This window comes from Myxocyprinus asiaticus, chromosome 17 (assembly GCF_019703515.2).
Source record: "Myxocyprinus asiaticus isolate MX2 ecotype Aquarium Trade chromosome 17, UBuf_Myxa_2, whole genome shotgun sequence".
NCBI lineage: Eukaryota > Metazoa > Chordata > Actinopteri > Cypriniformes > Catostomidae > Myxocyprinus > Myxocyprinus asiaticus.
The window spans coordinates 15,679,129-15,705,772 of NC_059360.1; the positions used below are offsets into that span (position 1 = coordinate 15,679,129).

Consider the following 26,644-nt stretch of genomic DNA (forward strand, 5'->3'; position numbering starts at 1 on the left):
CAAGATTAGCAGCCATATTACCCTGCAGCTCTCGCCTGGTTGCCCACTAAAACTTAGCAGGGTTGAGCCTGGCCAGAACCTGGATGGGAGACCTCCTGGGGAAAACTAAGGTTGCTGCTGGAAGTGGTATTAGGGAGGCTAGCAGAGGGTGCTCACCCTGCGGTCTATGTGGGTCCTAATGCCCCAGTATAGTGGCGGGGACACTATACTGTAAAAAAGCACCGTCTTTCGGATAAGACGTTAAACCGAGGTCCTGACTCTCTGTGGTCGTTAAAAATCCCAGGGCACTTCTCATAAAGAGTAGGGGTATAACTCTGGTGTCCTGGCCAAATTCCCCCCATTGGCCCTTATGTATCATGGCCCCCTAATAATCTCCATCCCTGAATTGGCTACATCACTCTACTCTCCTCTCCATCATTTGCTAGTGTGTGGTGGGTGTTCTGGCATACTATGGCTGCCGTCACATCATCCAGGTGGATGCTGCACACTTGTGGTGGTTGAGGAGATTCCCCTATACTATGTAAAGCGCTTTGAGTGCCTAGAAAAGCGCTATATAAATGTAAGGAATTATTATTATTATTATTATTATAGAAGGCATGTGCCCTGTCCCAATACTCACACTTGCGGTCTTGATACTTAAGTGCACGTGCACCAAGGGTTCAAGACTGTCCCGTGTCTGAAACAAGCTAAAGATAAGTGCACTTAACCCACACAAAATCCATACTAGCCTGAATACTGCTCCAGAGTGGTCTTTCAGGCTAAGTGTATCACAGAGTTCATTACATTCAAGAGCCCACGTCCCGCCTATATGAGCGATCGGAGGATATAGCTGCAGCCAGAGCTCCAAAAAGATGCGGGAGCTCCAAACTGCCAGCAAAGATATAGAGAGCCCCTAACCTAACCCTTTCCTTAACCTTGAGTGGAACTGATGCCCCCTTTTGGAGTTGGCACAATCCCCTTTTGGAGCAACCCCACCCCCTTCTGGAGTAACCCTGTCCTCTTTTGGAGATTTCTGCCCCATTTGAAGATCTCAGCTATACGTACTTGGGGATTCGCTGTATTTTCGCCAAGATGACGTCGAGGAATCAATTTGCTTAATGTAAGTTATCCATCATTAAATACGTGGAGCATATGTCATTGGTGTATATATGAATATATTCAATATAAAGCGTTATATAACGTACACCACTGGTTGGTATGACTAAAAGCAGCATCACAATAAATATTTATGTACACTTACTGAGCACTTCATTAGGAACATTATGGTTCTAATAAAGTGCCCGAAGTAGTCTTCTGCTGTAACCCATCCACCTCAAGGTTCGACATGCTGTGCATTCTGAGATGATATTCTGCTCACTACAATTGTACAGAGTGATTATCCGAGTTACTATAGCCTTTCTGTCAGCTTGAACCAGTCTGGCCATTCTCCGTTTACCTCTCTCATCAACAAGGCGTTTCCGTCCGCAAAACTGCTGCTCACTGGGTGTTTTTTGTTTTTGATACCATTCTGAGTAAACTCTAGAGAATGTTGTGTGTGAAAATCCCAGGAGATCAGCAGCTACAGAAATACTCAAACCAGCCCATCTGGCACCAAAAATCATGCCACTGTCGAAATCACTGAGATCAAATTTTTTCACCATTCTGATGGTTCTGGTTGATGTGAACATTAACTGAAGCTCCGCATGATTTTATGCATTGGACTGCTGCTACATGATTGGCTGATTAGATAATTGCATGAATAAGTAGGTGTACAGGTGTTCCTAATAAAGTCCATATACTATATACTGTATATGCTACTCTATTCTCCTTTTTGCCTAATAATCAACTTATTTTGTTTGTTCTAGCCTAATACTGCTGGTGATTTTGGTAATCTGTCAGCCAGTGTGACATACAGTACATGATGAAAAAATGCTATATTTACTACAACCACTGTTTCTCATCTGTACATGTGTTTATGTATTTAAAGTTTAGGCTACATTTTAATGCGTTTTATTTGGTGTATGATAAGTTGTGTAAAGTAGTCTTTGGTTGTCTTATATAAATAAGTTTTATGCAGTGTATTGAGAAACAAATTAGAAAAACATTACTTCCATATTTTACAGTAATTATGGACAACACAATTGTACATTTAAATATATTTAAAAATAGATAACTTTTACAAATAATTTTACACAATAAAACACTGTAAAAAATTCACTTACATATTTTCAACAACACAATACACTTCCAACAACCAGTAGTGTAATGATAAATAAAAAAAATGGGTAAACTGTTCAGTTAATTATTATCTTAAGTTGGCTGTTTAAGTCACCAATTCCAGCAACAATTAGTCTTCTGAGTGCAACTACAAAAACAGCTGTCACAACCGGGACCAACATCGTTAATACTACGAGTGTCCCACCATGCAATCAAAAGTCATACACACACTTGCAGTCTTCATGTCTACTTGCACACTGTGGCCAAATAAAGGAATATGTAAGATGAGTGGTAAGTTGGCAAGTCCAAAACCGCAAATGTGGGTATTGGGACAGGGCAATGGATTAAACCACGGGAGTCAAACAGTATGGATTACTTTTATACTGCCTTTATTTGCTTTTTGGAGCTTCAGAGTTTTGGTCAGCATTCACTTGCATTGTATGGACCAACAGAGCTAAAATATTCTTCTAAAAATCTTTGTGTTCAGCAGAAGAAAAAAAGTTATACACATCTAGGATGGCATGAGGGTGAGTAAATGATGAGAGAACTTTCATTTATGGGTGAACTATCCCTTTAAATTCATGGTGTTTGTCCAGTGAGAAAAAGAGCCTTGCGTTGGGTAAACATCTCTTGACTTACTGTGGAGTTTTGAGTTGATTAGTCCCACATGAGCATGATTGCTGGTCATCAGAATTACATCAAAGAGTTCTTCAATGTCTGGATACAGCTCCCTTAACTGAGCATTTACTGCCTTTACTGCCTACAGAGGATAGAAACCTAAACTTCCCTCTCTTCACTTCTTATGTACTGTATATATTTATACAGTGGGGTCCGAAAGTCAGAGGTCACATTGAATCAGGTGTTTTATTCAATTAAACCTTACAAAATTTAAAACCAAGAAACATTTTGGTGTAAAATGAAGAAATATGTAAGCTTCTACATTAAGAATAATGTGTCCCTGAACAAAGGGGGGATCAAAATCAAAAGTAACAGTCAGTATCTGGTGTGGCCACCAGCTGCGTTAAGTACTGCAGTGCATCTCCTCCTTATGGACTGCACCAGATTTGCCAGTTCTTGCTGTGAGATGTTACCCCACTCTTCCACCAAGGCACTTGCAAGTTCCTGGACATTTCTGGGGGGAATGGCCCTAGCCCTCATCCTCTGATCCAACAGGTCCCAGACGTGCTCAATGGGATTGAGATCTGGGCTCCTCGCTGGCCATGGCAGAACACTGACATACCTGTCTTGCAGGAAATCACACACAGAATGAGCAGTATGGCTGGTGGCATTATCATGCTGGAGGGTCATGTCAGGATGAGCCTGCAGGAAGGGTACCACATGAGAGAGGAGGATGTCTTCCCTGTAACGCACAGCGTTGAGATTGCCTGTAATGTCAACAATCTCAGTCCGATGATGCTGTGACACATCGCCCCAGACCATGACGGACCCTCCACCTCCAAATCGATCCCGCTCCAGAGTACAGGCCTCGGTGTAACGCTCATTCCTTCGACAATAAACGTGAGTCTGACCATCACCCCTGGTGAGACAAAACCACGACACGTCAGTGAAGAACACTTTTTGCCAGTCCTGTCTGGTCCAGCGAAGGTGGGTTTGTGCCCATAGGCGACGTTTGTTGCCGGAGACGTCTGGTAAGGACCTGCCTTACAACAGGCCTACAAGCCCTCAGTCCAGCCTCTCTCAGCCTATTGCGGACAGTGTGAGCACTGATGGAGGGATTGTGCGTTCCTGGTGTAACTCGGGCAGTTGTTGTTGCCATCCTGTACCTGTCCCGCAGGTGTGATATTTGGATGTACTGATCCTGTGCAGGTGTTGTTACACGTGGTCTGCCACTGCGAGGACGATCAGTTGTCCTTCCTGTCTCCCTGTAGTGCTGTCTTAGGCGTCTCACAGTACGGACATTGCAATTTATTGCCCTGGCCACATCTGCAGTCCTCATGCCTCCATGCAGCATGCCTAAGGCACGTTCACGCAGATGAGCAGGGACCCTGGGCATCTTTCTTTTGGTGTTTTTCAGAGTCAGTAAAAAGGTCTCTTTAGTGTCCTAAGTTTTTATAACTGTGACCATAATTGCCTACCATCTGTAAGCTGTTAGTGTCTTAACAACCGTTCCACAGGTGCATGTTCATTAATTGTTTATGGTTCATTGAACAAGCATGGAAAACATTGTTTAAACCCTTTACAATAAAGATCTGTAAAGTTATTTGGATTTTTACAAAATTATCTTTAAAATACAGTGTCCTGAAAAAGAGATGTTTCTTTTTTTATTTAGTTTATAACAGATAATCTACAAATAAGTTACACATGTATTTTCACAGGCAATTATTGAGTCCAAGTAGATGCACAACTTACATAATTTCAGTAGTACACCCAAATGACAATAGTCATATCATACTGTTCATGTGTTGTACTTGCTATGTTTACTTCCATGTTGTTTTTTCATCATCTGTGAATGTAAAATGTAAATCACTGAAACAACAGCGCCACCTTGAGTAAGAAATAGCATGTATAAAATGTATGTGTACATGCATATGTGATACAGATAATTCACCATTGTTTATAATTCATTGTTGCTGAGAAAATCAGTGTGATATAGTAGGCATTTGTATGAATAAAGTGTTCATTCCTCTTGTAATAAATAAATATATATCATGTGATGGTAAGCATATATAGATATAAAATAATTATAAAAATGTAATTTATGGAAGTAAAAAAAAAAAAAAAAAATGACACTATGATGTACTGGGGTCATTAATGACCTTACACACTTTTGGTACTTAAGCCAATATAAAAAAAAATTTTTTTTTTTTTTTTTTTGGTTATTTGTTTGCAATTTTGAATTTTTTGTGTCACAATATTCATAAGAGAAAGATGGATGGAGTGCTAAAGACCCGAGGTATGGGTTTAAGGGTTACTGCACTTATATTTTTAGAGCCAAATCATCAATATATATTTGCACACAGACCTGATACTAGGCACTGCCCATAATTACACTGAAGATGGAGACATAATCCACACATAAATGCTAAACTGAGTGCATTAGTGCAGTAAAGTTAGTTTTAGTTTTGCAAATTGCTTACATCAGTGTTACATAATTTACACACTTTTGAGAGGTTGATTCACAAATATTACTGGTCTGATTTGTTACCACAAATGGATGCTGTTTGTAATGCCAAAATTGCCAAGACGATTTTAAGTGCCTTTTTTAATTTCACTCAGAATAAATTTAAAAATAAATTATCATATTTTGATCCATTAACTAAGTTTTCATTAATGTATTTAAGCAACATTATGACAAAATGGTACAAGTTTATCCTACTCAAATGCATGTGTCAAATCAATGAATCAAGAATCAGGTCAGAAGTAATCCAAAAGCAATTAGATTAGATTACCTTAAATATGTAATCAAAATTATGTTACTGACTACAATTTTAGTCATGTGATTTAGTATTCTGGCACTAGATATGGCTCCTTCTTCAATGTACTGTAAGTCTATGGGAAACACTATTTTATGGTCCGCCACATGAAAATTTTAATCAATGGTGTACACCGATCATCCACTACATTAAAACCACCTGCCTAATATCGTGTAGGTCCCCCTCGTGCCGCCAAAACATCTCTGACCTATCGAGGCATGGACTCCACAAGACATCTGAAGGTGTCCTGTGGTATCTGGCACCAATACTTTAGCAGCACATCCTTTAAGTCCTGTAAGTTGCAAGATGGGTCCTCCATGGATCAGACTTGTTAGTTCAGTACATCCCATATATGCTCAATCGGACTGAGATCTGGAGAATTTGGAGGGCCAAGTCAACACCTTAATCTTTTAAGTCATGTTCCTCAAACCATTCCTGAAAAATGTTCAGTCGTTTTCTATAGGACTGAGGACTGCCTGCATCATTTAAGGATACTGATCATTTTAAGCAATTTCCTGGTTGAGTTGATTGTGTGTGTTTTTTTTTTTTTTTGGCACTGTTGTGTTGAAAACTGAAAATACTCTTTAAATTTAGCTCTTTGGCATGGCAGCAAGTTTCGCATCTTTATTAAAGTGTAATAGGAATGTGGTGCGACCAAGCACATTGTACAGAAAAGGATGCCTCTTATGGGCACAGACAAATTGCTTCAGGTGGTGAAGGCTTCCCCACCTCTGTACATCATTTAAAATAATAAAATTTCTCTTGAATTCTTGGTTTAAAATGAACAAAATTGCAAGCCCCAATACTGTGACTGTGCATGCCACACACTTGTGCAACAATGGTATTGATTTGGAACTCAGTACTGTTAGTTAACTGTTAACTAACAGTTAACAGATCTTATTAAACAAGGTTCCCACTCTTTTCAAGGCACAGTTTTTCAGTCCATTTCCAAGACGTTTTATGTGTCCAACGAGTGTAATATTTAAGCAAAAACATGTGTCCATTTAAATCATGCTTTTATTTTGGGTGTTTCTGTGTGTTTTTGACAGTAGTTTCTCACCTCCAGATAAGCAGTTAGCTACATGGCCCAGTGTGATTTTTAATCCCTGTACAGCTGTGATTTCATTAAATAAATAAATACACAGTCAGCATGTGTTGCGCAATTCAGAGTGCTCTGCTCTCTGTCATGTCACACCCACAAAGAGCGCGCATGATGATCATGATGAGGTGTTTTCACTGTATAAGTGGCTGGCTAAACACATTCATTTTGAAGTGGTTTAATTATCACACTAAAACATATCGCAATTTTTTATTTGATTAATTGTCCATTCTAACATTAATTTTTGTCCAAATATGTCGTATTTTGTATTTATAATACATAATGCCGCTGCATGTATTCCGTTAATCCCCAACCCTGTCAGTAAGAAAGCACATAGCGCACTATTCCATAACAGTTTGAAGGACTGTGCCGAGTTTGATGGATGTAGCTTGAAAGATTGAGATTTTGGTCTTAGTTTAGGGATTTAAAAAAAAAAAAAAAAACAAGTTTGTAAAATAACAGAATGTTGGCTTCGTCAAGCCAACATCAGTTGGTCTAGACCTGACCAACTGAAGCAACCCCAGATCATAACACTGCCTCCAGAGGATTGTACAGTGGGCACTATGCATGACGGGTGCATCACTTCATGTTCTTCCCTTCTTACCCCGACGCACCCATCGCTTTGGATTAGGGTAAATCTGGACTCATCAGACCACATTACCTTTTTTACTAGTCATTAGTAATTACCACATTACTAATGACTCTAGTTCAATATCTCAGATTGGTAAGTTAATCATTTTGAGTGGCATGTCATTTAATTAAATATTGCACTTATGTATCACCTTCTGTATCACATTGGAATGTCATAATTATCATTGACCACAATAATATTGTTTTATTGCTTTATGTGTAGTATAAGGCCACAAGGGCTTCAGTTTTTTAAAACGGTTTTGAGTTGTTTCTACAGATGAAGGGCAGGTTCAGTGAGAGCCGGTCAAGAGATACAGCTGCTGGTGACACACAAACTCCATGTAATCCAGGTCAAGTGGAGTTCTCAAAAGTGCTCTTTCACAGAGAAGTTGTTCCAAAGGACGGCACTTCAGAATGTGCTGCAGAATAAAGTACAAAATATCATTGAAACAAGCAACAAGCAACAAGCATGACAAAATAACAAGTGATCACCTAGTGATCTTAATCCTTAAATGTTTTTGTTTCCTATGGGGGCAACAGGTATTTGAGAGGCTGGAAGGAGGGACTGTAAGTGGGCCAGATATCTTCCAAAATATTCAAAAGAGATCTGCAATTACTCAGGTCAAGTGACTTGGAATATGAGCTCTGGCATAACTTCACCATCTTTATCTAGTACCATGGCACACTGTGAGAAGGCCAAAGACCTTGAATTAAATGGTCATATCTTGTACATGTTATTTTCAGAAGAGAAACTGTAAGATTAAAAATAAAACAGTATTTACAATAGTGTGAAATTGAATTTGAGTCTTGGTAAATGTGTTAAAAAACAACAAATTCATTTTCTGAGGTGGTTTATGTTCCCTCACATTTAGAGTTAAATCATCTATCTACATTTGTATGACAGCAATGATCTAAAAAGTAATCTCTGAAAAGTATCCTGTGAAGAAGGCTAATATGCAATAAACTACAGCTATTAATTACATTTAGGCCTAAAAGAATAGCTGCGGTGAAGGAACCTTTGTACAAGGGACGGAAAGCATAATAAAACACAATTAAGCACTCATATTGACAAGACAGCAATATCTAGGCTAAAAACAAAAAATGCTTTCTATAAAATGTTTATATTGCATGCTTATATGTACACTAATTTACTTCTTTTTTTTTCTTTTTACAATTTTTGTATCTAAAGTGACATACATTATGCAAAATAAAGATAGTCTCCCAACTTTGAAATCAGTGGTTTAAAGTCACCAATGTAGACACAGACACGTTGCAACCTCCTGTTACTAAGGCTATGACTGTTTTTTCCTGGGCTCACAACCTTTCAATTAATTATAAAGTGTCTTGCAACTGTAGTGACAAAAGTCAGATTGTACACAGGCAGCCAAAAGTTTGGAATAATGTACAGATTTTGCTCTTATGGAAAGAAATTGGTACTTTTATTCACCAAAGTGGCATTCAACTGATCACAATGTATAGTCAGGACATTAATAACATGAAAAATTACTATTACAATTTGAAAACAATGTTCAGAACTTCTTAAACTACTTCAAAGTGTTCTCATCAAAAAATCCTCCATGTGCAGCAATGACAGCTTTGCAGATCTTTGGCATTCTAGCTGTCAGTTTGTCCAGATACTCAGGTGACATTTCACCCCACACTTCCTGTAGCACTTGCCATAGATGTGGCTGTCTTGTCGGACACTTCTCACGCACCTTACAGTCTAGCTGATCCCACAAAAGCTCAATGGGGTTAAGATCCATAACACTCTTTTCCAATTATCTGTTGTCCAATGTCTGTGTTTCTTTGCCCACTCTAACCTTTTCTTTAATTTTTCTGTTTCAAAAGTGACTTTTTCTTTGCAATTCTTCCCATAAGGCCTGCACCCCTGAGTCTTCTCTTTACTGTTATACATGAAACTGGTGTTGAGCGGGTAGAATTCAATGAAGCTGTCAGCTGAGGACATGTGAGGCATCTATTTCTCAAACTAGAGACTCTGATGTACTTATCCTCTTGTTTAGTTGTACATCTGGCCCTCCACATCTCTTTCTGTTCTTGTTAGAGCCAGTTGTTCTTTGTCTTTGAAGACTGTAGTGTACACCTCTGTATGAAATCTTCAGTTTTTTGTTTATAGCCTTCATTCCTCAAAACAATGATTGACTGATGAGTTTCTAGAGAAAGCTGTTTCTTTTTTGCCATTTTTCACCTAATATATAAACCTTAAGACATTCCAGTCTATTGCATACTGTGGCAACTCAAAAACAAACACAAAGACAATGTTAAGCTTCATTAAATGAACCAAATAGCTTTCAACTATGTTTGATATAATGGCAAGTGATTTTCTAGTACCAAATTAGCAATTTAGCATGATTACTCAAGGATAAGGTGTTGGAGTGATGGCTGCTGGAAATGGGGCCTGTCTAGATTTGATCAAAAATCACTTTTTTTCAAATATTGATGGTGCTGTTTTTTTTACATCAGTAATGTCCTGAATGCCACTTTGGTGAATTAAGGTACCAATTTCCTTCCGAAACAGCAAAATCTGTACATTACTCCAAACTTTTGGCCACCAGTGTATATTAAATTATATATAAATAAATAGTAGTTCTTAAAGTTCTATGGTAACATCACAGGAATGCAACGATTAGATAGTCAACTTCCTGTTTTTAAGGTGTCTGGCAAAGATACACAATACTTACATACATTATATAACATTAAATCAGGCCAGTTATTATATGAAGAATTAGCAACAAATAAAGTAATAATGACCCACATGCAGAGTGTCCCTTGATGAAGCCTTGTCTCTTACGAAGAACAGGTGAGTTTGTTATGGTTCTTCATAATAAAAGGGAGCCAATCACAACTGATTTCCAAGAAAAGGGAATAACTAATGATATTTGAGGTTACACACAAAACAGCAAGAGCCTCCACAACTGAAAAAATTAAAAGGTGTTTAGCAAGCAAAGTTTGAAGAATGATTTTACTCACGCGGCAGAGGTTTCTTCCCACCGAGAGCTTGTAATGCATGTGCAGATTTTGTGCGCGCGTGGGTTCTCTACACCTGCAGCGAAAGATTCACCTGCCCCCTCTAGTGTTCAGGCGAAGAGTTTCTCCACCTCGCCGCCAGCCTCGGGTTCTTCGTTTCAGCGAGACATCTATCCGCTTCTGCAGCATCCAGGCAGGAGCTGTTTCCTTTGATATATATATATATACACACACACACATACATACACTGTGTGCACAATTATTAGGCAAGTGAGTATTCTGATCTTATCATTATTTCCATGCACATTTTCCAACTCCAAACCATATAAACTTGAATGCTTATTGGATTCAATCCTTTTCAGGTGGTATGTATTTGTGTAATGAGGGAGGGTGTGACGAAAGTGAATAACACCTTATATCAAGGTGTGCATAATTATTAGGCAGCTTCATTACCTCAGGTAAAATGGGCCAAAAAAGAGATTTAACTGACTCTGAAAAGTCAAATGTTGTAAAATGCCTTTCAGACGGATGCAACACTCTTGAAATAGCTAAACTGTTGAGGCGTGACCACTGGACAATCAAACTTTTTGTTGTGAAAAGTCAACTAGGGTGCAAAAAACGCATGGAGTAGAAAAGGCGCAAATTTACTGCAAAATACTTGAGAAGAATTAAACATGAAGCTACCAGGAACCCATTATCCTCCAATGCTACCATATTCCAGAACTGCAACCTACCTGGAGTGTCCAGAAGTACAAGGTGTCAAGGGCTCAGAGACATGGCCAAGGTCAAGAAGGCTGAAACACGACCACCACTGAATATATTCACAAGCTGAAGCGTCAGGTTTGGGCAAAGAAATATATGAAGACAGGGCACCACTTCGAGTCAGGTGCCAGCAAGGTAGAGGAAGGGTAATGGTATGGGCTGCTTTCATTAAGGATGAGGTAGTTGGACCTTTTCGAGTTGAAGATGGACTAAAACTCAACCCTCAAACCTACTGCCTGTTTCTGGAAAGAACTTTCTTCAAGCAGTGGAACAGGAAGTAGACCTCAGCATTCAAGAAGGCCATGATCTTTATGCAGGACAATGCTCCATCACATGCATCCATGTCCTCCACTGCTTGGCTAGCCTCAAAGTAAGGGCCTCAAAGATAACCAAATAATGACTTGGCCCCCTTCCTCACCTGACTTAAATCCTATTGAGAACTTGTGGGCCCTTCTCAAACTTGAGATTTACAGTGAGGGAAGACAATACACATCTTTGAACAGCATTTGGGAGGCTGTGGTTGCTGCTTCAGCGAAAGTTGATCATGAACAGATCAAGAAACTGACAGACTCCATGGATGGAAGGCTCATGGCAGTTACTGAAAGAAGGGTGGCTATTATTGGTCACTGACTTCAGCGTGGCTGAGAGGAGATGGCGGAAATCTTTTGATCCAGCAGATCAGGGTAAGTATCAGTCTCTGCTTGCAACTTTTTCAGGTAAAGTTAAATCTGCAAAAATTTCCTATTACCAGAACAAGATCAACAGCACCACAGACACTCGCAGCTTGTTTAGAACATTCAACACACTTCTCTGTCCTCCCCCTCCACCACCTGACACATCACTGACAGTAGATGTCTTCGCCACATTTTTTACTAAGGTTACAACCATCAGCAATACATTCTTGGCACCACACCCTGTCAAATACCCGTCTCCTGTATGCAGCTCTTCTGTCTTTATGTTCTCTCCTCTGACTGACACTGAGGTCCCTAAACTCCTCCTCTCCAACCACCCCACCACCTGTTCCCTTGACCCCATTCCTTCCCACCTTCTCCAGGCTATCTTTCCGTCCATCCTACCTGCACTCACACACATAATTAACACATCTCTACTTGTGGCATTTTCCCCCACTATATTTAAGCAGGCTCAAGTAACCCCGCTGCTGAAAAAACCTGCACTTAACCCCACACAAGTAGAACACTACAGACCAGTCTCTCTCATCCCATTCATGGTGAAAACACTTGAAAGGGCAGTTTTCAATCATATCTCTGCCTATCTCTCACAGAACAAGCTGCTGGATGACAATCAGTCATCAGTCATTGATTACATTTCTGAAAACATAGTTTAGATTAATTGTAATCCGGGGAGCAGGCACTAATATTTTCAGTGTTGCTTTAACACGAATCAGGAAACTCATGAATATTCATGTTTGCTCCGCCCAGTGCAGCCAAAAATCTCAGAAACCAAATATTTCAGAACACCGGCAGTGACAAAATGATACAAATTTGTGTATTTGACTCCAATTCCGAGTCCCAATCATTACCATATTTTTGTACATGTAACAAAAAACCTTGTTAGCAACACAGTCAAGCAGTTCTATTAAACTAAAATATTTTCCAGGACAAATCATTATTTTCCAGGACATTTAGGTGTTTTTCTAATATTCCATGACTTTCCATGACTGGAAAACTGCATTGCAAAATTCCAGATTTTCCAGGATGCGTGGGAACCGTGTTTAAGAAGGCCTACAATGCCTGGTCGTTTCAAAAACGGAATTTTTAAATAAAGATGTGTATACTTTTATATACCAGTGATTGGGTCTGCTGATTTTGCCTGTGTTATGCATCTTGTGTTGAACATCTGGAATCAGAGAACAAAATACAGGGTTCCTTACGACTCTGTACACTTGACACTGCGTTTGCTAACGCATATGGGAGTGTCCTTCCACACGACCTAGTTGAAACCTCTCTACAATAATGGCAATATTATAATATTGGCTATGGTGTTTGAGTTCCGCCCTTTTAGGAGCGAAGCTGTCCGCTACAAAAGCATGTGCAGAAACACCATTCCTCAGAATTTTCTTTAAGTCAGCGATTCATCTCTCATCTAGAAGCCCTCTACTACATGAGACAGTGGGCGGGATCTTCACAGCAATGAGAAGACTCTCCGCTCCCCTGCATGCTCCGACGAACATCACTCCGCCTCGCTGCTTGATGCTTCGCTGGTGAACGGGCCGCTTCAGCATCCTGATTCCCCGTAGCGCTTTGGAAGGAGTTGTGTATCCTTATAAGCAATTGTATATTGTTATATATTGTGTGTGTGTATGTTTATATATATTAAGAGTCGCTTACGTGTTCGCATCTTTTTAAAGATGTCGTTCCGTAAGTGTTCCTTGTGCGAGAGGCACCACCCGCCGTCAAATCAGCATGAGAGCTGCATTCACTGTCTGTGCAGTGCCCACGCAGAGTCAATGTGAGGGCATGCGTCTCAAGACGCTTCGCTCGCGAATCACCCTCATTCTGAGGGCGATTCAGCCTCCTGCACGTTCAAGGGAACTGCGTATCAATTTAAAGTCCTTCATTTCAATCTGTCTCTGGCTCCCCGCACATTCACGAAATGTATCGATGCGGCGCTCGCTCCATTGAAAATGAACGGTGTGTGTGTGTGTTTTGAATTCTCAGAGATTGGTTATTACTAGCCAATCAGAGGAACTACTGAGCGAACACAGAGACTTGCTGCTTTTGCATATGGAAAACCTGGTCTAATGTCAACTGGGTGAAAAGCACACTTTTCCCCAGCCAGTAAATCTCCTTTTTAGGAGTTAATGTGTGTGCACCTCATGAACGAGCAAGTACAGACCATTCATTGGTGTCTGTTTCAGTTCAAACTGAAAAAAAAAACATTACCACTGAAGTCATTTGTTTTTCATGTGCATTGCAGTAACTTGCCACTTTCTGGCTGCTCTAGCACTATGGACAGCGCCAGCCATCTACCAACAGTGTGTTATGCTGGGTCAAGTTTTCAGAAAGAAAGTGCTGACCACAAATGCATCCAACACAGGTTGGGGCATGGTGTGTAATGGACGCTCAACTTCCGACACCTGGAAACAGGTGCGAAACGGCCATGACATGTCAATCGTCTAGAGCTACTGGCTGTCTTTCTAGCTTTGAGAGCTTTTCATTCCGATATTGTGAATCACCACATTTTGATTCGTTCGGACAACACAACAGTAGTGGCTTATATACACTACCGGTCAAAAGTTTTGAAACACTTGACTGAAATGTTTCTCATGATCTTAAAAATCTTTTGATCTGAAGGCGTATGCTTAAATGTTTGAAATTAGTTTTGTAGACAAAAATATAATTGTGCCAACATATTAATTTATTTCATTACAAAACTAATTTTTTTGAAATTGATGACTTGGACCAAATAATAAAGAAAAGCAGCCAATAAGTGCCCAACATAGATGGGAACTCCTTCAATACTGTTTAAAAAGCATCCCAAGGTGACACCTCAAGAAGTTGATTGAGAAAATGTCAAGAGTACATGTCTGAAAAATCTAGGCACAGGGCTACTACTCTGAAGATGCTAAAATATAACACAGTTTTGATTTATTTTGGATTTTTATAGTCACAACATAATTCCCATAGTTCCATTTATGTTATTCCATAGTTTTGATGACTTTACTATTATTCTAAAATGTGAAATTATAATAAAGAATGAGTGTTTCAAAATTTTGACCGGTAGTGTATGTCGCCATGACAGGCTGGTCCATGTATGGCCGGCGAAACGCAAGTATGCACTTCCCCCGGTGTGCCTCCTTCATTCTGTCATCATTAAAGTCCAAAGAGTGGACATGGAAACAGTTCTGTTAATTGCACATAAAATGCCCAATCATCCGCTGAGGAGGGATCTCTTCTCTCAGGTTCAAGGCACAATCTGGCATCCCCAGCCCAAGCTGTGGAACCTGCATGTGTGGCCCCTGAACGGAGCATGCTAAACGCGCCAGAACTGACGCATTCAGTCATGAACACCATTTTACAGGCTAGAGCGCCATCCATGAGACGCCTCTATGCGCTAAAATGGAATGTGTTCACTGATTGGTGTCTTTCACATGGCAAAGACCCAGTAAACTGCACCAAACATGAAATTCTCATATTTCTTCAAGAGCGATTAGACGCAGGACTCACTCTGTCAATGCTCAAAGTATATGTGGCATCTATAGCTGCGTATCACGCACCTGAAGCTGAAGTTCCTTAGAGGAGCAAGACGATTAATCCACCTCGGCCGGATACAGTCCCAACTCGGGACCTAACTTTGGTCCAAAAGCGCTCGCAGGGCCCCCCTTCGAGCCTTTGGACTCCGCTGATTTGCGATTTCCATTAAGACCGCACTACTGCTGGCTCTGGCCTCAGTAAAACAGGTCGGTAACTTACATGCACTATCAATTGACAATTCACGTCTGGAGTTTGGCCCCGGTCTTTCAAAAGCAGTCAAACCCCTTTTATTTCTTTCATCACATTCCCAGTAGGTCAGAAGTTTACATACACTTTGTTAGTATTTGGTAGCATTGCCTTTAAATTGATTAACTTGAGTCAAACGTTTTGGGTAGCCTTCCACAAGCTTCTCACAGTAAGTTGCTGGAATTTTGGCCCATTCCTCCAGACAGAACTGGTGTAACTGAGTCAGGTTTGTAGGCCTCCTTGCTCGCACACGCTTTTTCAGTTCTGCCCACAAATTTTCTATCGGATTGAGGTCAGGGCTTTGTGATGGCCAATCCAATACCTTGACTTTGTTGTCCTTAAGCCATTTTGCCACAACTTTGGAGGTATTTGGACCCATTTGCGACCGAGCTTTAACTTCCTGGCTGAAGTCTTGAGATGTTGCTTCAATATATCCACATCATTTTCCTTCCTCAAGATGCCATCTATTTTGTTAAGTGCACCAGTCCCTCCTGCTGTAAAGCACCCCCACAACATGATGCTGCCACCCCCATGCTTCACCGTAGGGATGGTGTTTCTCGGCTTGCAAGCCTCACCCTTTTTCCTCCAAATATAACGATGGTCATTATGGCCAAAAAGTCAAATTTTTGTTTCATCAGACCAGAGGACAATTCTCCAAAAAGTAAGATCTTTGTCCCCATGTGCACTTGCAAACTGTAATCTGGCTTTTTTATGGTGGTTTTGGAGCAGTGGATCTTCCTTGCTGAGCAGCCTTTCAGGTTATGTTGATATAGGACTCATTTTTACTGTGGATATAGATACTACCTATATATAGTCTACCTGTTTCCTCCAGCATCTTCACAAGGTCCTTTGCTGTTGTTCTGGGATTGATTTACACTTTTTGCACCAAACTACGTTCATCTCTAGGAGACAGAATGCGTTCAACTGTATGTTTTTCAGCAGGATGGTCTTCTCAAAACACATTCGCAAGGTTTTACAGCCTAGAAGTAACGTCTCTCTCTTCATTTCTTATTTCGTTTGCCAAACATATACTTATGCCACTCCCTTTAAGTACGGGCACCCCATCATTCAGGCCATTGTAATTTACCATAAAGTCACAAGCACATTCATTATAAATAAACTCCCAACTGGGTTCATGAATGGGTTAATTCATACTATATGACTATAGTTCATATATTCATTCTGAGTGCTCCCCTCCTGGCCCAACATGAGGGTCACTCACTTGTGGCATACTCATGTTGGTCGCCTTCCTGCGGCATCATGTTTACTCTCTGGAAGGTTATGTCGTGTAGTGCAGTGTGATGGGATTCTATTCCCCATATGCGTTAGCAAATGCAATGTCAAGTGTACTGAGTCCTAAGGGAACGTCTCGGTTATGTACGTAACCTCGGTTCCCTGAGACGAAGGGAACGAGACATCGCGAACGCTGGCCTCACTAAAGACTCAGAGTTCTTTTGAGGTGTGAGCGAAGCGCTCCTTGTCCCTCAGTCAGAAAATTCTGAGGAATGGTGTTTGCGTACCTGTTTTATAGAGGACAGCTTCGCACCTAAAAGGGCGGGGCTCAAACACCATTGCCAATATTAGAATATTGCCGTTATTGTAGAGAGGTTTCAACTAGGTTGTGTGGAAGGACACTCCCATATGCATTAGCAAACGCAATGTCTCGTTCCCTCAAGACGTTCCCACCCATTTTAATCAATGTATTTCCATGACTTTCCCATGTCCTTTACAGTTGTTTATAATTAAAGATTTTGATCATTCAATTTCAGACCAATTCACTAATGAATCAGACCAATTTGTGAATCAGTTTGACCAATTTGTTGAAAAGAACCGACTCAAAAGGAATGATTTGTGCACAAATCAGATGTAATTTTGGCTACACGTTTTCCTCTTCATAAGAACAATATATAGCTGATTAAATAGTTAAACAGAATAGTTTCTAGTTAGAGCAGAGCTTAACTAGAAGAAAAATTATTTACTAGAAATTTCCCATTTTTAAAGGTGTTATTAATATTAATTTCCAGGCATGGAAAACACCATTTTAAAACATCCTGATATTTCCATGCCGTCCATGAACATGCAACCCTGAAAATAAAATTTAGGAGACACTGCCAGTTATGTAAAGATAAAAACTCATTTATTACTTTCATTGCATGACATAAATACTTAGTAGACTTTGAAAAGTTCTTCTTTACATCTTATTAGACTGAACCAGCCATTACAAAATAAAAACAAGCTTTGAATAAATAGTGTAAATTATCTTACTGTGATTCTCTTTATACAGAAAAAGTAATTTTATACATTTCATTATTTTTGCTCTCTGTAAAATAAAACATTCGTATAATTTTAAAGACTAATCTTATTTTTAATTAATAAAGAAAAAGAAAAAAACAAAACAAAAAAACATTAATGAAGGATAGGAAAAGGGTAAAAATCAGAAAGTGAGCTAATCACATGACAGGTTTGAAGTTGAATCTGTAGACATTGAACCTGCGATCTGAGGAAGTGATCGGTTTTTGGCTGATTCCCCGTCCCACACCATCTCACTTCCAATCAAAATACATTCAGAGAATAGCTGTAAAATCAATTACTCAGTATCATGCCAACGTACAATCAAGCCATTCCTGAGGAACAGTCATGACATCAAAACAGGAAGCAACAAGAAAAATTATCAAATTGATCCTTCAGGCAAATGTATACTTGATCACATCACTAAATACGAATAAAACCTGTATAGAAGACCATGGTATTTGCCGATAAGGAATCCTAATGCTTTAAAACGTAATGAGTTAAAGTATGAGCAGTATGTTAGTTGTGCAGTGTGCAACTGCAAATTAATTCCATTGTCTGTTGTCTATCCAAATCCTGAAGGTTCTATAATCAGCGGACTATAAGTGTCTGAATTATATGCAGGTAAATGTACTTTTAAGCCGTACTGATGCATCATTACAATGAATAATTATACTGAAGAATCTCAAGACAAGTTAAAAAAAACAAAAAACAGGTCTCATGGACAGGATCACAATACTTAAGAAAAACTTCAGTAGGATAGGGCAGCCAGGTACTCTTAAAGCTGATGTAAATCTGAAGAGAATTTGATCATCTTCTTAATGCATATGAATTTATAACTGATTGAACTGCACTGTTTTTTGGGGAAAAAGGTGACTACAGAGAATGCCAATGTAACAAAATAAAGCAATAACCAGCTATTTTAAGGGGTACTTCTCTCAAAAATGAAAATTCTCTCATCATTTACTCACCCTCATGCCATCCCAGATGTGCATTACTTTTTTCTTCTGCAGAACACAAACGTTAACTTGCATCGTGGGGACCTACAGAGCTGAGATATTGTTCTAGAAATCTTTAGAAGAATACCTCAGCTCTGTAGGTCCCCACAATGCAAGTGAATGGTGACCAGAACTTTGAATCTTCAAAAAGAACAAAGTCAGCATTAAAGTAATCAATATGACTCCAGCGGTTAAATCCATGTCTTCAGAAGTTATATAACAGATGTGGGTGAGAAACAGATCAATATTTAAGCCTTTTTAATTTTTTTACCATAAATCTCCACTTTCACATTCTTCTTTTGTTTTTTGGTGATTTGCATTCTTTGTGCATATCGCCACCTACTGTTCAGGCTGGTCAAAGGTGGAGATTAATAGTAAAAAAAGGACTTAAATATTGATCTGTTTCTGATGCACACCTATCATATCACTTCTGAAGATATGGATTTAACCACTGGAGTCGTATGGATTACTTCTATTCTGCCTTTATGTGATTTTTGAAGATTCAAAGTTTGGGCACCATTCACTTGTATTGTAGGGACCTACAGAGCTGCAATTTTCTTCAAAAAAATCTTTGTTTTTGTTCTGCAGAAGAAAAAACGTCACACATGTGTGATGGCATGAGGGTGAGTAAATGATGAAAGTATTTTCATTTTTGGGTGAACTATCCCTTTAATGGTTCATAAAGAAAATGTAAAGGGCATTTAACAATCTATATCTTTAAACATGTATGAAAAGTAATGCCAAAATCAAATAACCTCTTCAACAAGAGAATGCAAAAGGTACAGAAAAAAACTATATACAAACATTAAACAAAAAAGTAGAAGTTTGTCATTTGGTTAACTTAATAAATTTGATGAATTTGTTTCTTACACATTGTAATATTCCACAAATATTAGACTGTGGTACATTTTGTTTTACAGACGCTTTTGTGAATTTCTTGTGAACCTATCAATGTGATGAGAGAGAATACAAGATATCAGGACAGATTTGGACATTTTTTTGTAAAATGTAATGAGGTATAAACTATTATCAATAATCAGAAAGAAGTATCAACTAGAATCAATCAACAAGCAGTATAAGCTGCCTTAACCATGATGTAACTCTTACATTATTGCTAGTCTACCTGGTCAACTTAATAAATGTTACTTTAGAGGATGCATGCAAACACATGAGACCTACACTGTCCTAGAAACCTGTTTTTTGTGGCCCGGGCAACAAATTATTTGACAGAGTGGGTAGCTCAGTATGGGCCAGTACTGGAACTGTATGCAATTAAAAAAAAACAGCTCAATAGCCAGCTATCATTGGACAATTAATTGTCAATTTAAAATAAAAATGTATTGATTAATAGGAATGTGTTCATTACTGACTGATAAAGATAAATACATATAATGGATGTTTTATTAATAAATTAATTATTAGTAGAAATTATTTCAGTCAACTGAACATATCAACTTGCAAGTTCTCAGAACAATTTAGTCAGTAACTACCATCTGCAATCAGGGGCAGTGTTAAACTTTAGATCTGGGCTATTGAACTTCATCGACAAGTGGGCGAGATGGAAAACATCTTCAGGGCATGGGGGCCAAGCAAGAATATTTTAATAATTTTCGTGCCAGCACAAAGCGCAAGTGGGCGTGGGTGGGAGTGTTTGCGCTATCTGTGGGTATGCAATATATCTATATGCACGTAAACTGGGGGTGTATATTGTATGTAAATGAAGTGGGGTTTTTTTCCTGAGAAACAGCTCACTGCACCAAGACGTTTCAAAAGCACATCTTTTTTTATTGAAAAGTCTAAACTCAGTTCCTGCATTTGCAGTTTGGAGATTCCACCAGCAGGTGGTAAAGTTCATTTCCAGATTCCGTCCATGACGATCACTGTTGTAGCTGTTTTATGAAACAAATATTTATGAGATTTGTGTTAAACTATCTTTAGGTCATGGTTTATTTTTCAATTATTATTGCTTATATTTAAATTGTATTTATGATCTAATTTGTATTGGTATTTTTCCACCTGTTGTCACAGAAGGATTTTATAGTCTGCAAAAGGGGCCGGTGGAAGAAGTTGGAGAGAGTAAAATTGTTTGTATTTGGTATGATTTTTTTGACCACTTCATTATTTTGATTATAATTTTGTTTTGTTTGAAGTGTAATTTGATTTTAGGAATATTTTTGGTTTAATAAATTAATTACATTTTTCAAAATCAAAAGCAACTGGTAGAAGTGAAGTGCGTGTCGATACAATCACTTTTAATACTAGCTGTGATTTGTGTGTCTGTAGATAAAAATAATTAATAATACTTACATTCTCTATAATTTACTAGAGATTTATTTATAATCTATAATTTTGTAGATCCAAAACCTAACGAGAACCACATTTTCTATGTATGTAAAAAAAGCATGTCATGGTCATAGAAATATACCTGCCATTCAACATTTAATGCACAAAATAACACAAGTCCATATTTCTATTCTTTTAACTCATTGCATACAATCCATTTACACTACTAACTTCTTATGAATGTGCTGTCTTTGTTTATATCATTAGTTGTTGACAGAGAATGGACTATATAATAGGACGTAGACGGTGCCGGAAAAGAACCTCCTAATTAAATTGGTCTTGACCCAGCCCATTAGCGCTTTGTGCGTGCAATTTCATCAAACCCACTATCTCCTAGTCTAAGCACACAAAAATACCAAAACTTCATGGCTATGCCCATTGACTTTGTGTGTGACTTATCGCATAGTGCTGCACTTATATCTAGCATTCTTAAAATAGGGCAAAATAAATAAATAAATAAACTGAGTTCATAACAGAGAGAGTAAATCAGACTGATCCTAAACATTTTATTGAACAATAACAGTGAAGATTGTTATAGATGCAATGATTTAACGTTTGACATTTCAAATCGAATGTTTTCTTGACCAAATTAATGAACAGAACTTTTCTGTTTCTCCGAACTCACGCTTGTCAGTCATCTTTGATTTTAGTTCTTTAAATCTTTAAATTTCTTCAAAATGACGGATAATTATTATTTGTAGGGCATCCTCTAAAAGGATCTCTTGCACGAGACACTGTAATAACATTGAGACGTGGCGCGATGTCTGTCTAGCGCAAGTTTACATAGGAAAACAATTAAGAAAACAGACACAAAATGCGTTCGGTGTGTACAGCCCCTAAGACAACTGACGAGCATGCGGACCACTAAAATTTCAAATGGGCCAACAGTTGAATAGGCTTTAGATCACTGTAAAACTGTAACTTTAGATCATTACACACAGGAAATCATCACGTGTGGCATTGCTTACCAGCTATAGTACATTTCAATGCTCCACTATTTGTCATACAAAGTGCATCAGCTAGTAGTGTTTGGTCAAAAATCGTTTTGCAGCACATTTTTAAATTAGTTCAATCTCAGACTTGTATTAATACAGAAACTGCTTAAATTGATATTAATTATAAATCTGTGCCCTTTTATAAAAATGATCAATCCTCACTTTGGCGTCTGTAAGGTGATTACATGACAGTGTTATAAAAGCAGATGTTTTGCTGGCCACAGAAGTTGAAAGTGAAAAAAGAGAGAAAATTTGATGATTCTCTCACCCTCCAGTTTTTCAAAACACATATGATGTTCTTTTTTCTGCGGAACACAAAAAGAGTTTAAAGCAGAATGTCCACACATTCCATTCAATGAAAGTGACTGGTGCCCAAGAAAGATTTTACTGAATAACCACTTAAATTTCAGTCTGTTCCTCACACTTATGGCATCCGAAGACTTGGAATATAGCACACATAATGTTTGAACTACTTTAATGGACCTTTTTTGGAGCTTGACAGTCCCTGGGCCCATCCACTTCCACTGTAAGGAGAGAGCAGCTTGGACATTCTGCTAAACTTCTACTTTGGTATTCCACGGAATTCAAATGGATCTTCGAGAAAGTCAAATGTGTTTGGAATGACATGAGAGTAAGCAAATTACAGAATTTTCATTTTTGGGTTAACTATCTTATGTTGAGCCAAAGTTTGAGGTACTACGCAAGAACAACGCTACACAACATTAAACCATGTTCCTCTGATTACATAATCATATGAGTTTCTTATAGCTCAAAGGCTCAAGTAATTGTTCATACATGTTCAAATCAGATTAACTTTTACAATTACAGACAAAAAGTAGTGGTTGGACACTATATATTGATCTCAGTGGATAAGATTAAAAAAAAATAATAATAATAATCAAATGTGCAAAATAAAGACAAGGAAAGGCCTATTAGTGTTGAAAACAGTCATGAATGAGTGATCCTGTAGTGTAGACATAATATAATAACATGGAGCAGTGTGAAAAGGTGCAAGGGGGCAGGAAGTCATCAGAAGGGATGAGGTAGGGGCTTTAAAGTGTTCCTTTGTACCAGAGGGAAAAGCAAAAGTCTCCCACACTGCTGTAAAAGGCAATTACTTTACAGTTCAGTATAAGTTAATGGAGAAAAAGAAAAGAACAGAACATCCAAATGTTGCACATTCATTGGTATTAGGAATATAAGAGAATCTTCTCTTTTGGAAGATACATAAAATCATATATACATATACCTTTTTTTTGGCCATTCAATTAATCCCGAAATCTCACTTCTGTTTTACAGAAAGCAGCATTATTTTTATATATAAAAACATAAAAAAACAAAACCAAAATCAATGATCTGTGCTATACTGTGCCACGAAAGCATCACTTGATGGTGCAGTTAGTGTTAAAGGGATGGTTCACTAAAAATGAAAATTCTGTCGTCATTTACTCACCCTCATGTCATTTCAAACCAGTTTAAAAATGTCAGCCTCAGTCACCATTTACTTTCATTGCATGGAAAAAAGATGCTATGAAAGTGAATGGTGACAGACTAACAAACTGTCTAAAATGTCTTGTGTTCCATGGAAGAAAGTCAAACGGTTTGGAACAACATGAGGGTGAATAAATGATGACATAACTTACATTTTTGGGTGAACTACCCTTTAATATCATTGTCTTCATATGAGTCACATTTTTATTATTTTCATATTTTTCATGTGCTCAGTTTACATTCACTATGGAAATTTGAGCCCATAGAACTTTGCCAGAAGAAATCTTTCTAACAAGCCGGATTTTTTTTTTTATTTTTGCCATGTACGTGTAGTTTTTGGGTGCACTTCTGTTTTACAGAATAGCCAGCTTGTTCCATGCTCCCTTAAAGCAAATTGTTTCATGAAGCTCATTGTTCAAAAGCAAAGCCCTAAAAAAATACTTTGGATCCCACAGCAATGGGGTTCTTCCATGATGTGCTTCCTTTATGAGGCATTCTCAACTGTAATTCAGTCCATCTTTGTTTGTTCTCTGGTCAAGACTCTTTTTCTTGCTTTGAAGTAACTGCATTTAGTGTTTTATAATATTTACACTTTTTTTGGATGATGATGTTAAAGTGATGTGCATGTCTCATACACTAATGGGTACTGAGTTATCAAACCTCAGTAAACTCATTGTAGTGTGCTTATGTCTCATTGTGAGTGTGCGTAAGGTGTGCGGACAGCACTGTGGTCAGATACCAGTCCTGTCACTGTAGAAAGGCGTTACGTGGAAAATGTAGCAGTGAGTGCAAACTCTCACTGGCTTCATCTGACCGTATCTAGGCAACGGTGCTGAGTGCGATGAGCAGCGAGAACAGAAGATCTGCAATAAATTGAGAGTTTGTCAATAATCTCATTGGGTCTTATTCACTAATAATTGCACACAAATGTTCTTAAAGGGATAGTTCACCCAAAAAAGACAATTCTCCCATCATTTACTCACCAACATGCCATCTCAGATGTGTATGACTTTCTTTCTTCTGCTGAACACAAACATTTTTAGAAGAATATCTCAGCTCTGTTGTTCCATACAATGCAAGTGAATGGTGGCCAGAACTTTGAAGATCAAAAAAGCACATAAAGGCAGCATAAAAAAGTAATCATTATGACTCCAGTAGTTAAATCCATGTCTTCTGAAGTGATATAATAAGTTTGGGGTAGAAACAGACATTTAAGTCCTTTTTTTACTTACTACAAATCTACACTTACACATTCTTTTGTTTTTGGCGATTTGCATTCTTTGTGAATATCGCCACCTACTGGGAAGGGAGGAGACTTTTTAGTAAAAAAAAAAAAAAAAACTTAAATATTGATCTGTTTCTCACCCACACATATCATATCACTTCTGAAGACATGGATTTAACCACTGGAGTCATATGGATTACTTTTATGCTGACTTTATGTTGTTTTTGGACCTTCAAAGTTCTGGCCACCATTCTCTTGCATTGTATGGACCTACAGAGCTGAAATATTCATCTAAAATCTTCATTTGTGTTCAGCAGAAGAAAGAATGTCATACACATCTGGGATGGCATGAGGGTGAGTAAAGGATGTGAGAAATAAAATTTTTGGGTGAACTATCCCTTTAAGTATGCAGAAAAGCTTCTTACAAATGTACACTTGTTCTAACATTGCATTGATAAATCCAAATTATTTTAAATGAGGGACAGCGTGCCTGCCATACTATCTCTATATATGGGCTTTCACACCACCTCACATGTATCGGTGCAATGAAAGTACAGCAACATTTCTGAGTAAAGACAAATAAGCCATTCCTAAAACTAGTTAACAAAATGAACACCTTTTACACAGGCCTAAACTACATATGATCGGCTGCATTTTTATGCAGAAACTATCCCTGTTATTCTAACTAACTGACCCAAAACTAAGACTTATTTAATTCAATTTCTAATAATAATAAAAAAATAGAAGTGTGAACTTATTCATGAAATCACAATTTTTGTGTGAAAACATTTGCTCACAAGTTTCGTGAACAAATACCTGCATACACATGGCTGAGGTACATTATGGATTGAAAGCTCTCGGACAATTGGTATTTGAGAGTGGACTGTCGTACCTTTCCACAGCTCCTGCAGTGATGTTTTCTTCTGATGACTGTGAATGGAGCCTTACATGCAATGCAGGAATTACAGGCCTCATCTGGAACCCATTCAGGAGGATCTGATGAGGGAAGAGCAGAGAGAGTGTAACAAAAACAGAAAATAAAAAAAAAGCTATTAGGTAAAACGGTCCATTTTTAATTAGCTAGACTAAATTTTTCATCGTTACTTTTTGATATTGAATGAATTATATTTAGAATCCACATTTTGACCCGCATCTTGAATGAAAATTTTCCACTGAGCTCTCCAGCTAACTTTCTGGGATTGCCTTCTCTCTGAAGGATACATGTAATGCCACCTTTACGGGTGCTCAATACAGACAATGAGATGCAGCAAAAAAGTGCCTGGAAGTCATTCATTTTCAGTGATACATTATTTGGCAATTAATGCAACAAATCTGAGCAGAGTGTGGCAACAACCAATAGGAGTGCAGACATGCAACTCGAGTGATTCAACATGTGATATAACTGGATAGTGCAGTCAAGAAAGATGCCTACTGGCATCCTCGAATACTCCTTTAGAATTTAGCCAAAAGCAACTTATGTTGCTTAACTTTTGGAGCATTTGTGCCTATGATGCCTTAAAATGTTATCTATGTAGGCAGCCCACTAGGTTTTGGAATAGGGCTGTTTTATGTATTCCAAAATAAAATCATCTTCAACCTGTTAGCACAAAATGAAATGTTCACATTAACCATCAGAATGGGGAAAAAATTATTTAGACTGTGGCATGATTGTTGGTGCCAGATGGGCTGGTAGAGTATTTCTGTAACTGCTGATCTCCTGGGATTTTCACGCACAAC

At 38.4% G+C, this 26,644-nt stretch overlaps 1 protein-coding gene across 2 annotated transcripts in view; it reads right to left on the reverse strand.

Moving 5' to 3' along the window:
- Nucleotides 1–17,711: 17,711 nt before the first annotated feature.
- The window catches only part of LOC127454858 (lateral signaling target protein 2 homolog), a 34,119-nt gene continuing 25,186 nt past the window's right edge, over nt 17,712–26,644 (reverse strand). For both annotated transcript variants that reach the window (XM_051722338.1, XM_051722336.1), the window contains 2 exons: nt 25,800–25,903; nt 17,712–24,545 (listed from right to left, as the gene is read on the reverse strand). In XM_051722338.1, the coding sequence (XP_051578298.1) occupies nt 24,414–24,545; nt 25,800–25,903 (236 nt within the window). In that variant the 3' untranslated portion in view covers nt 17,712–24,413. The remainder of the gene's footprint in view (nt 24,546–25,799; nt 25,904–26,644) is intronic.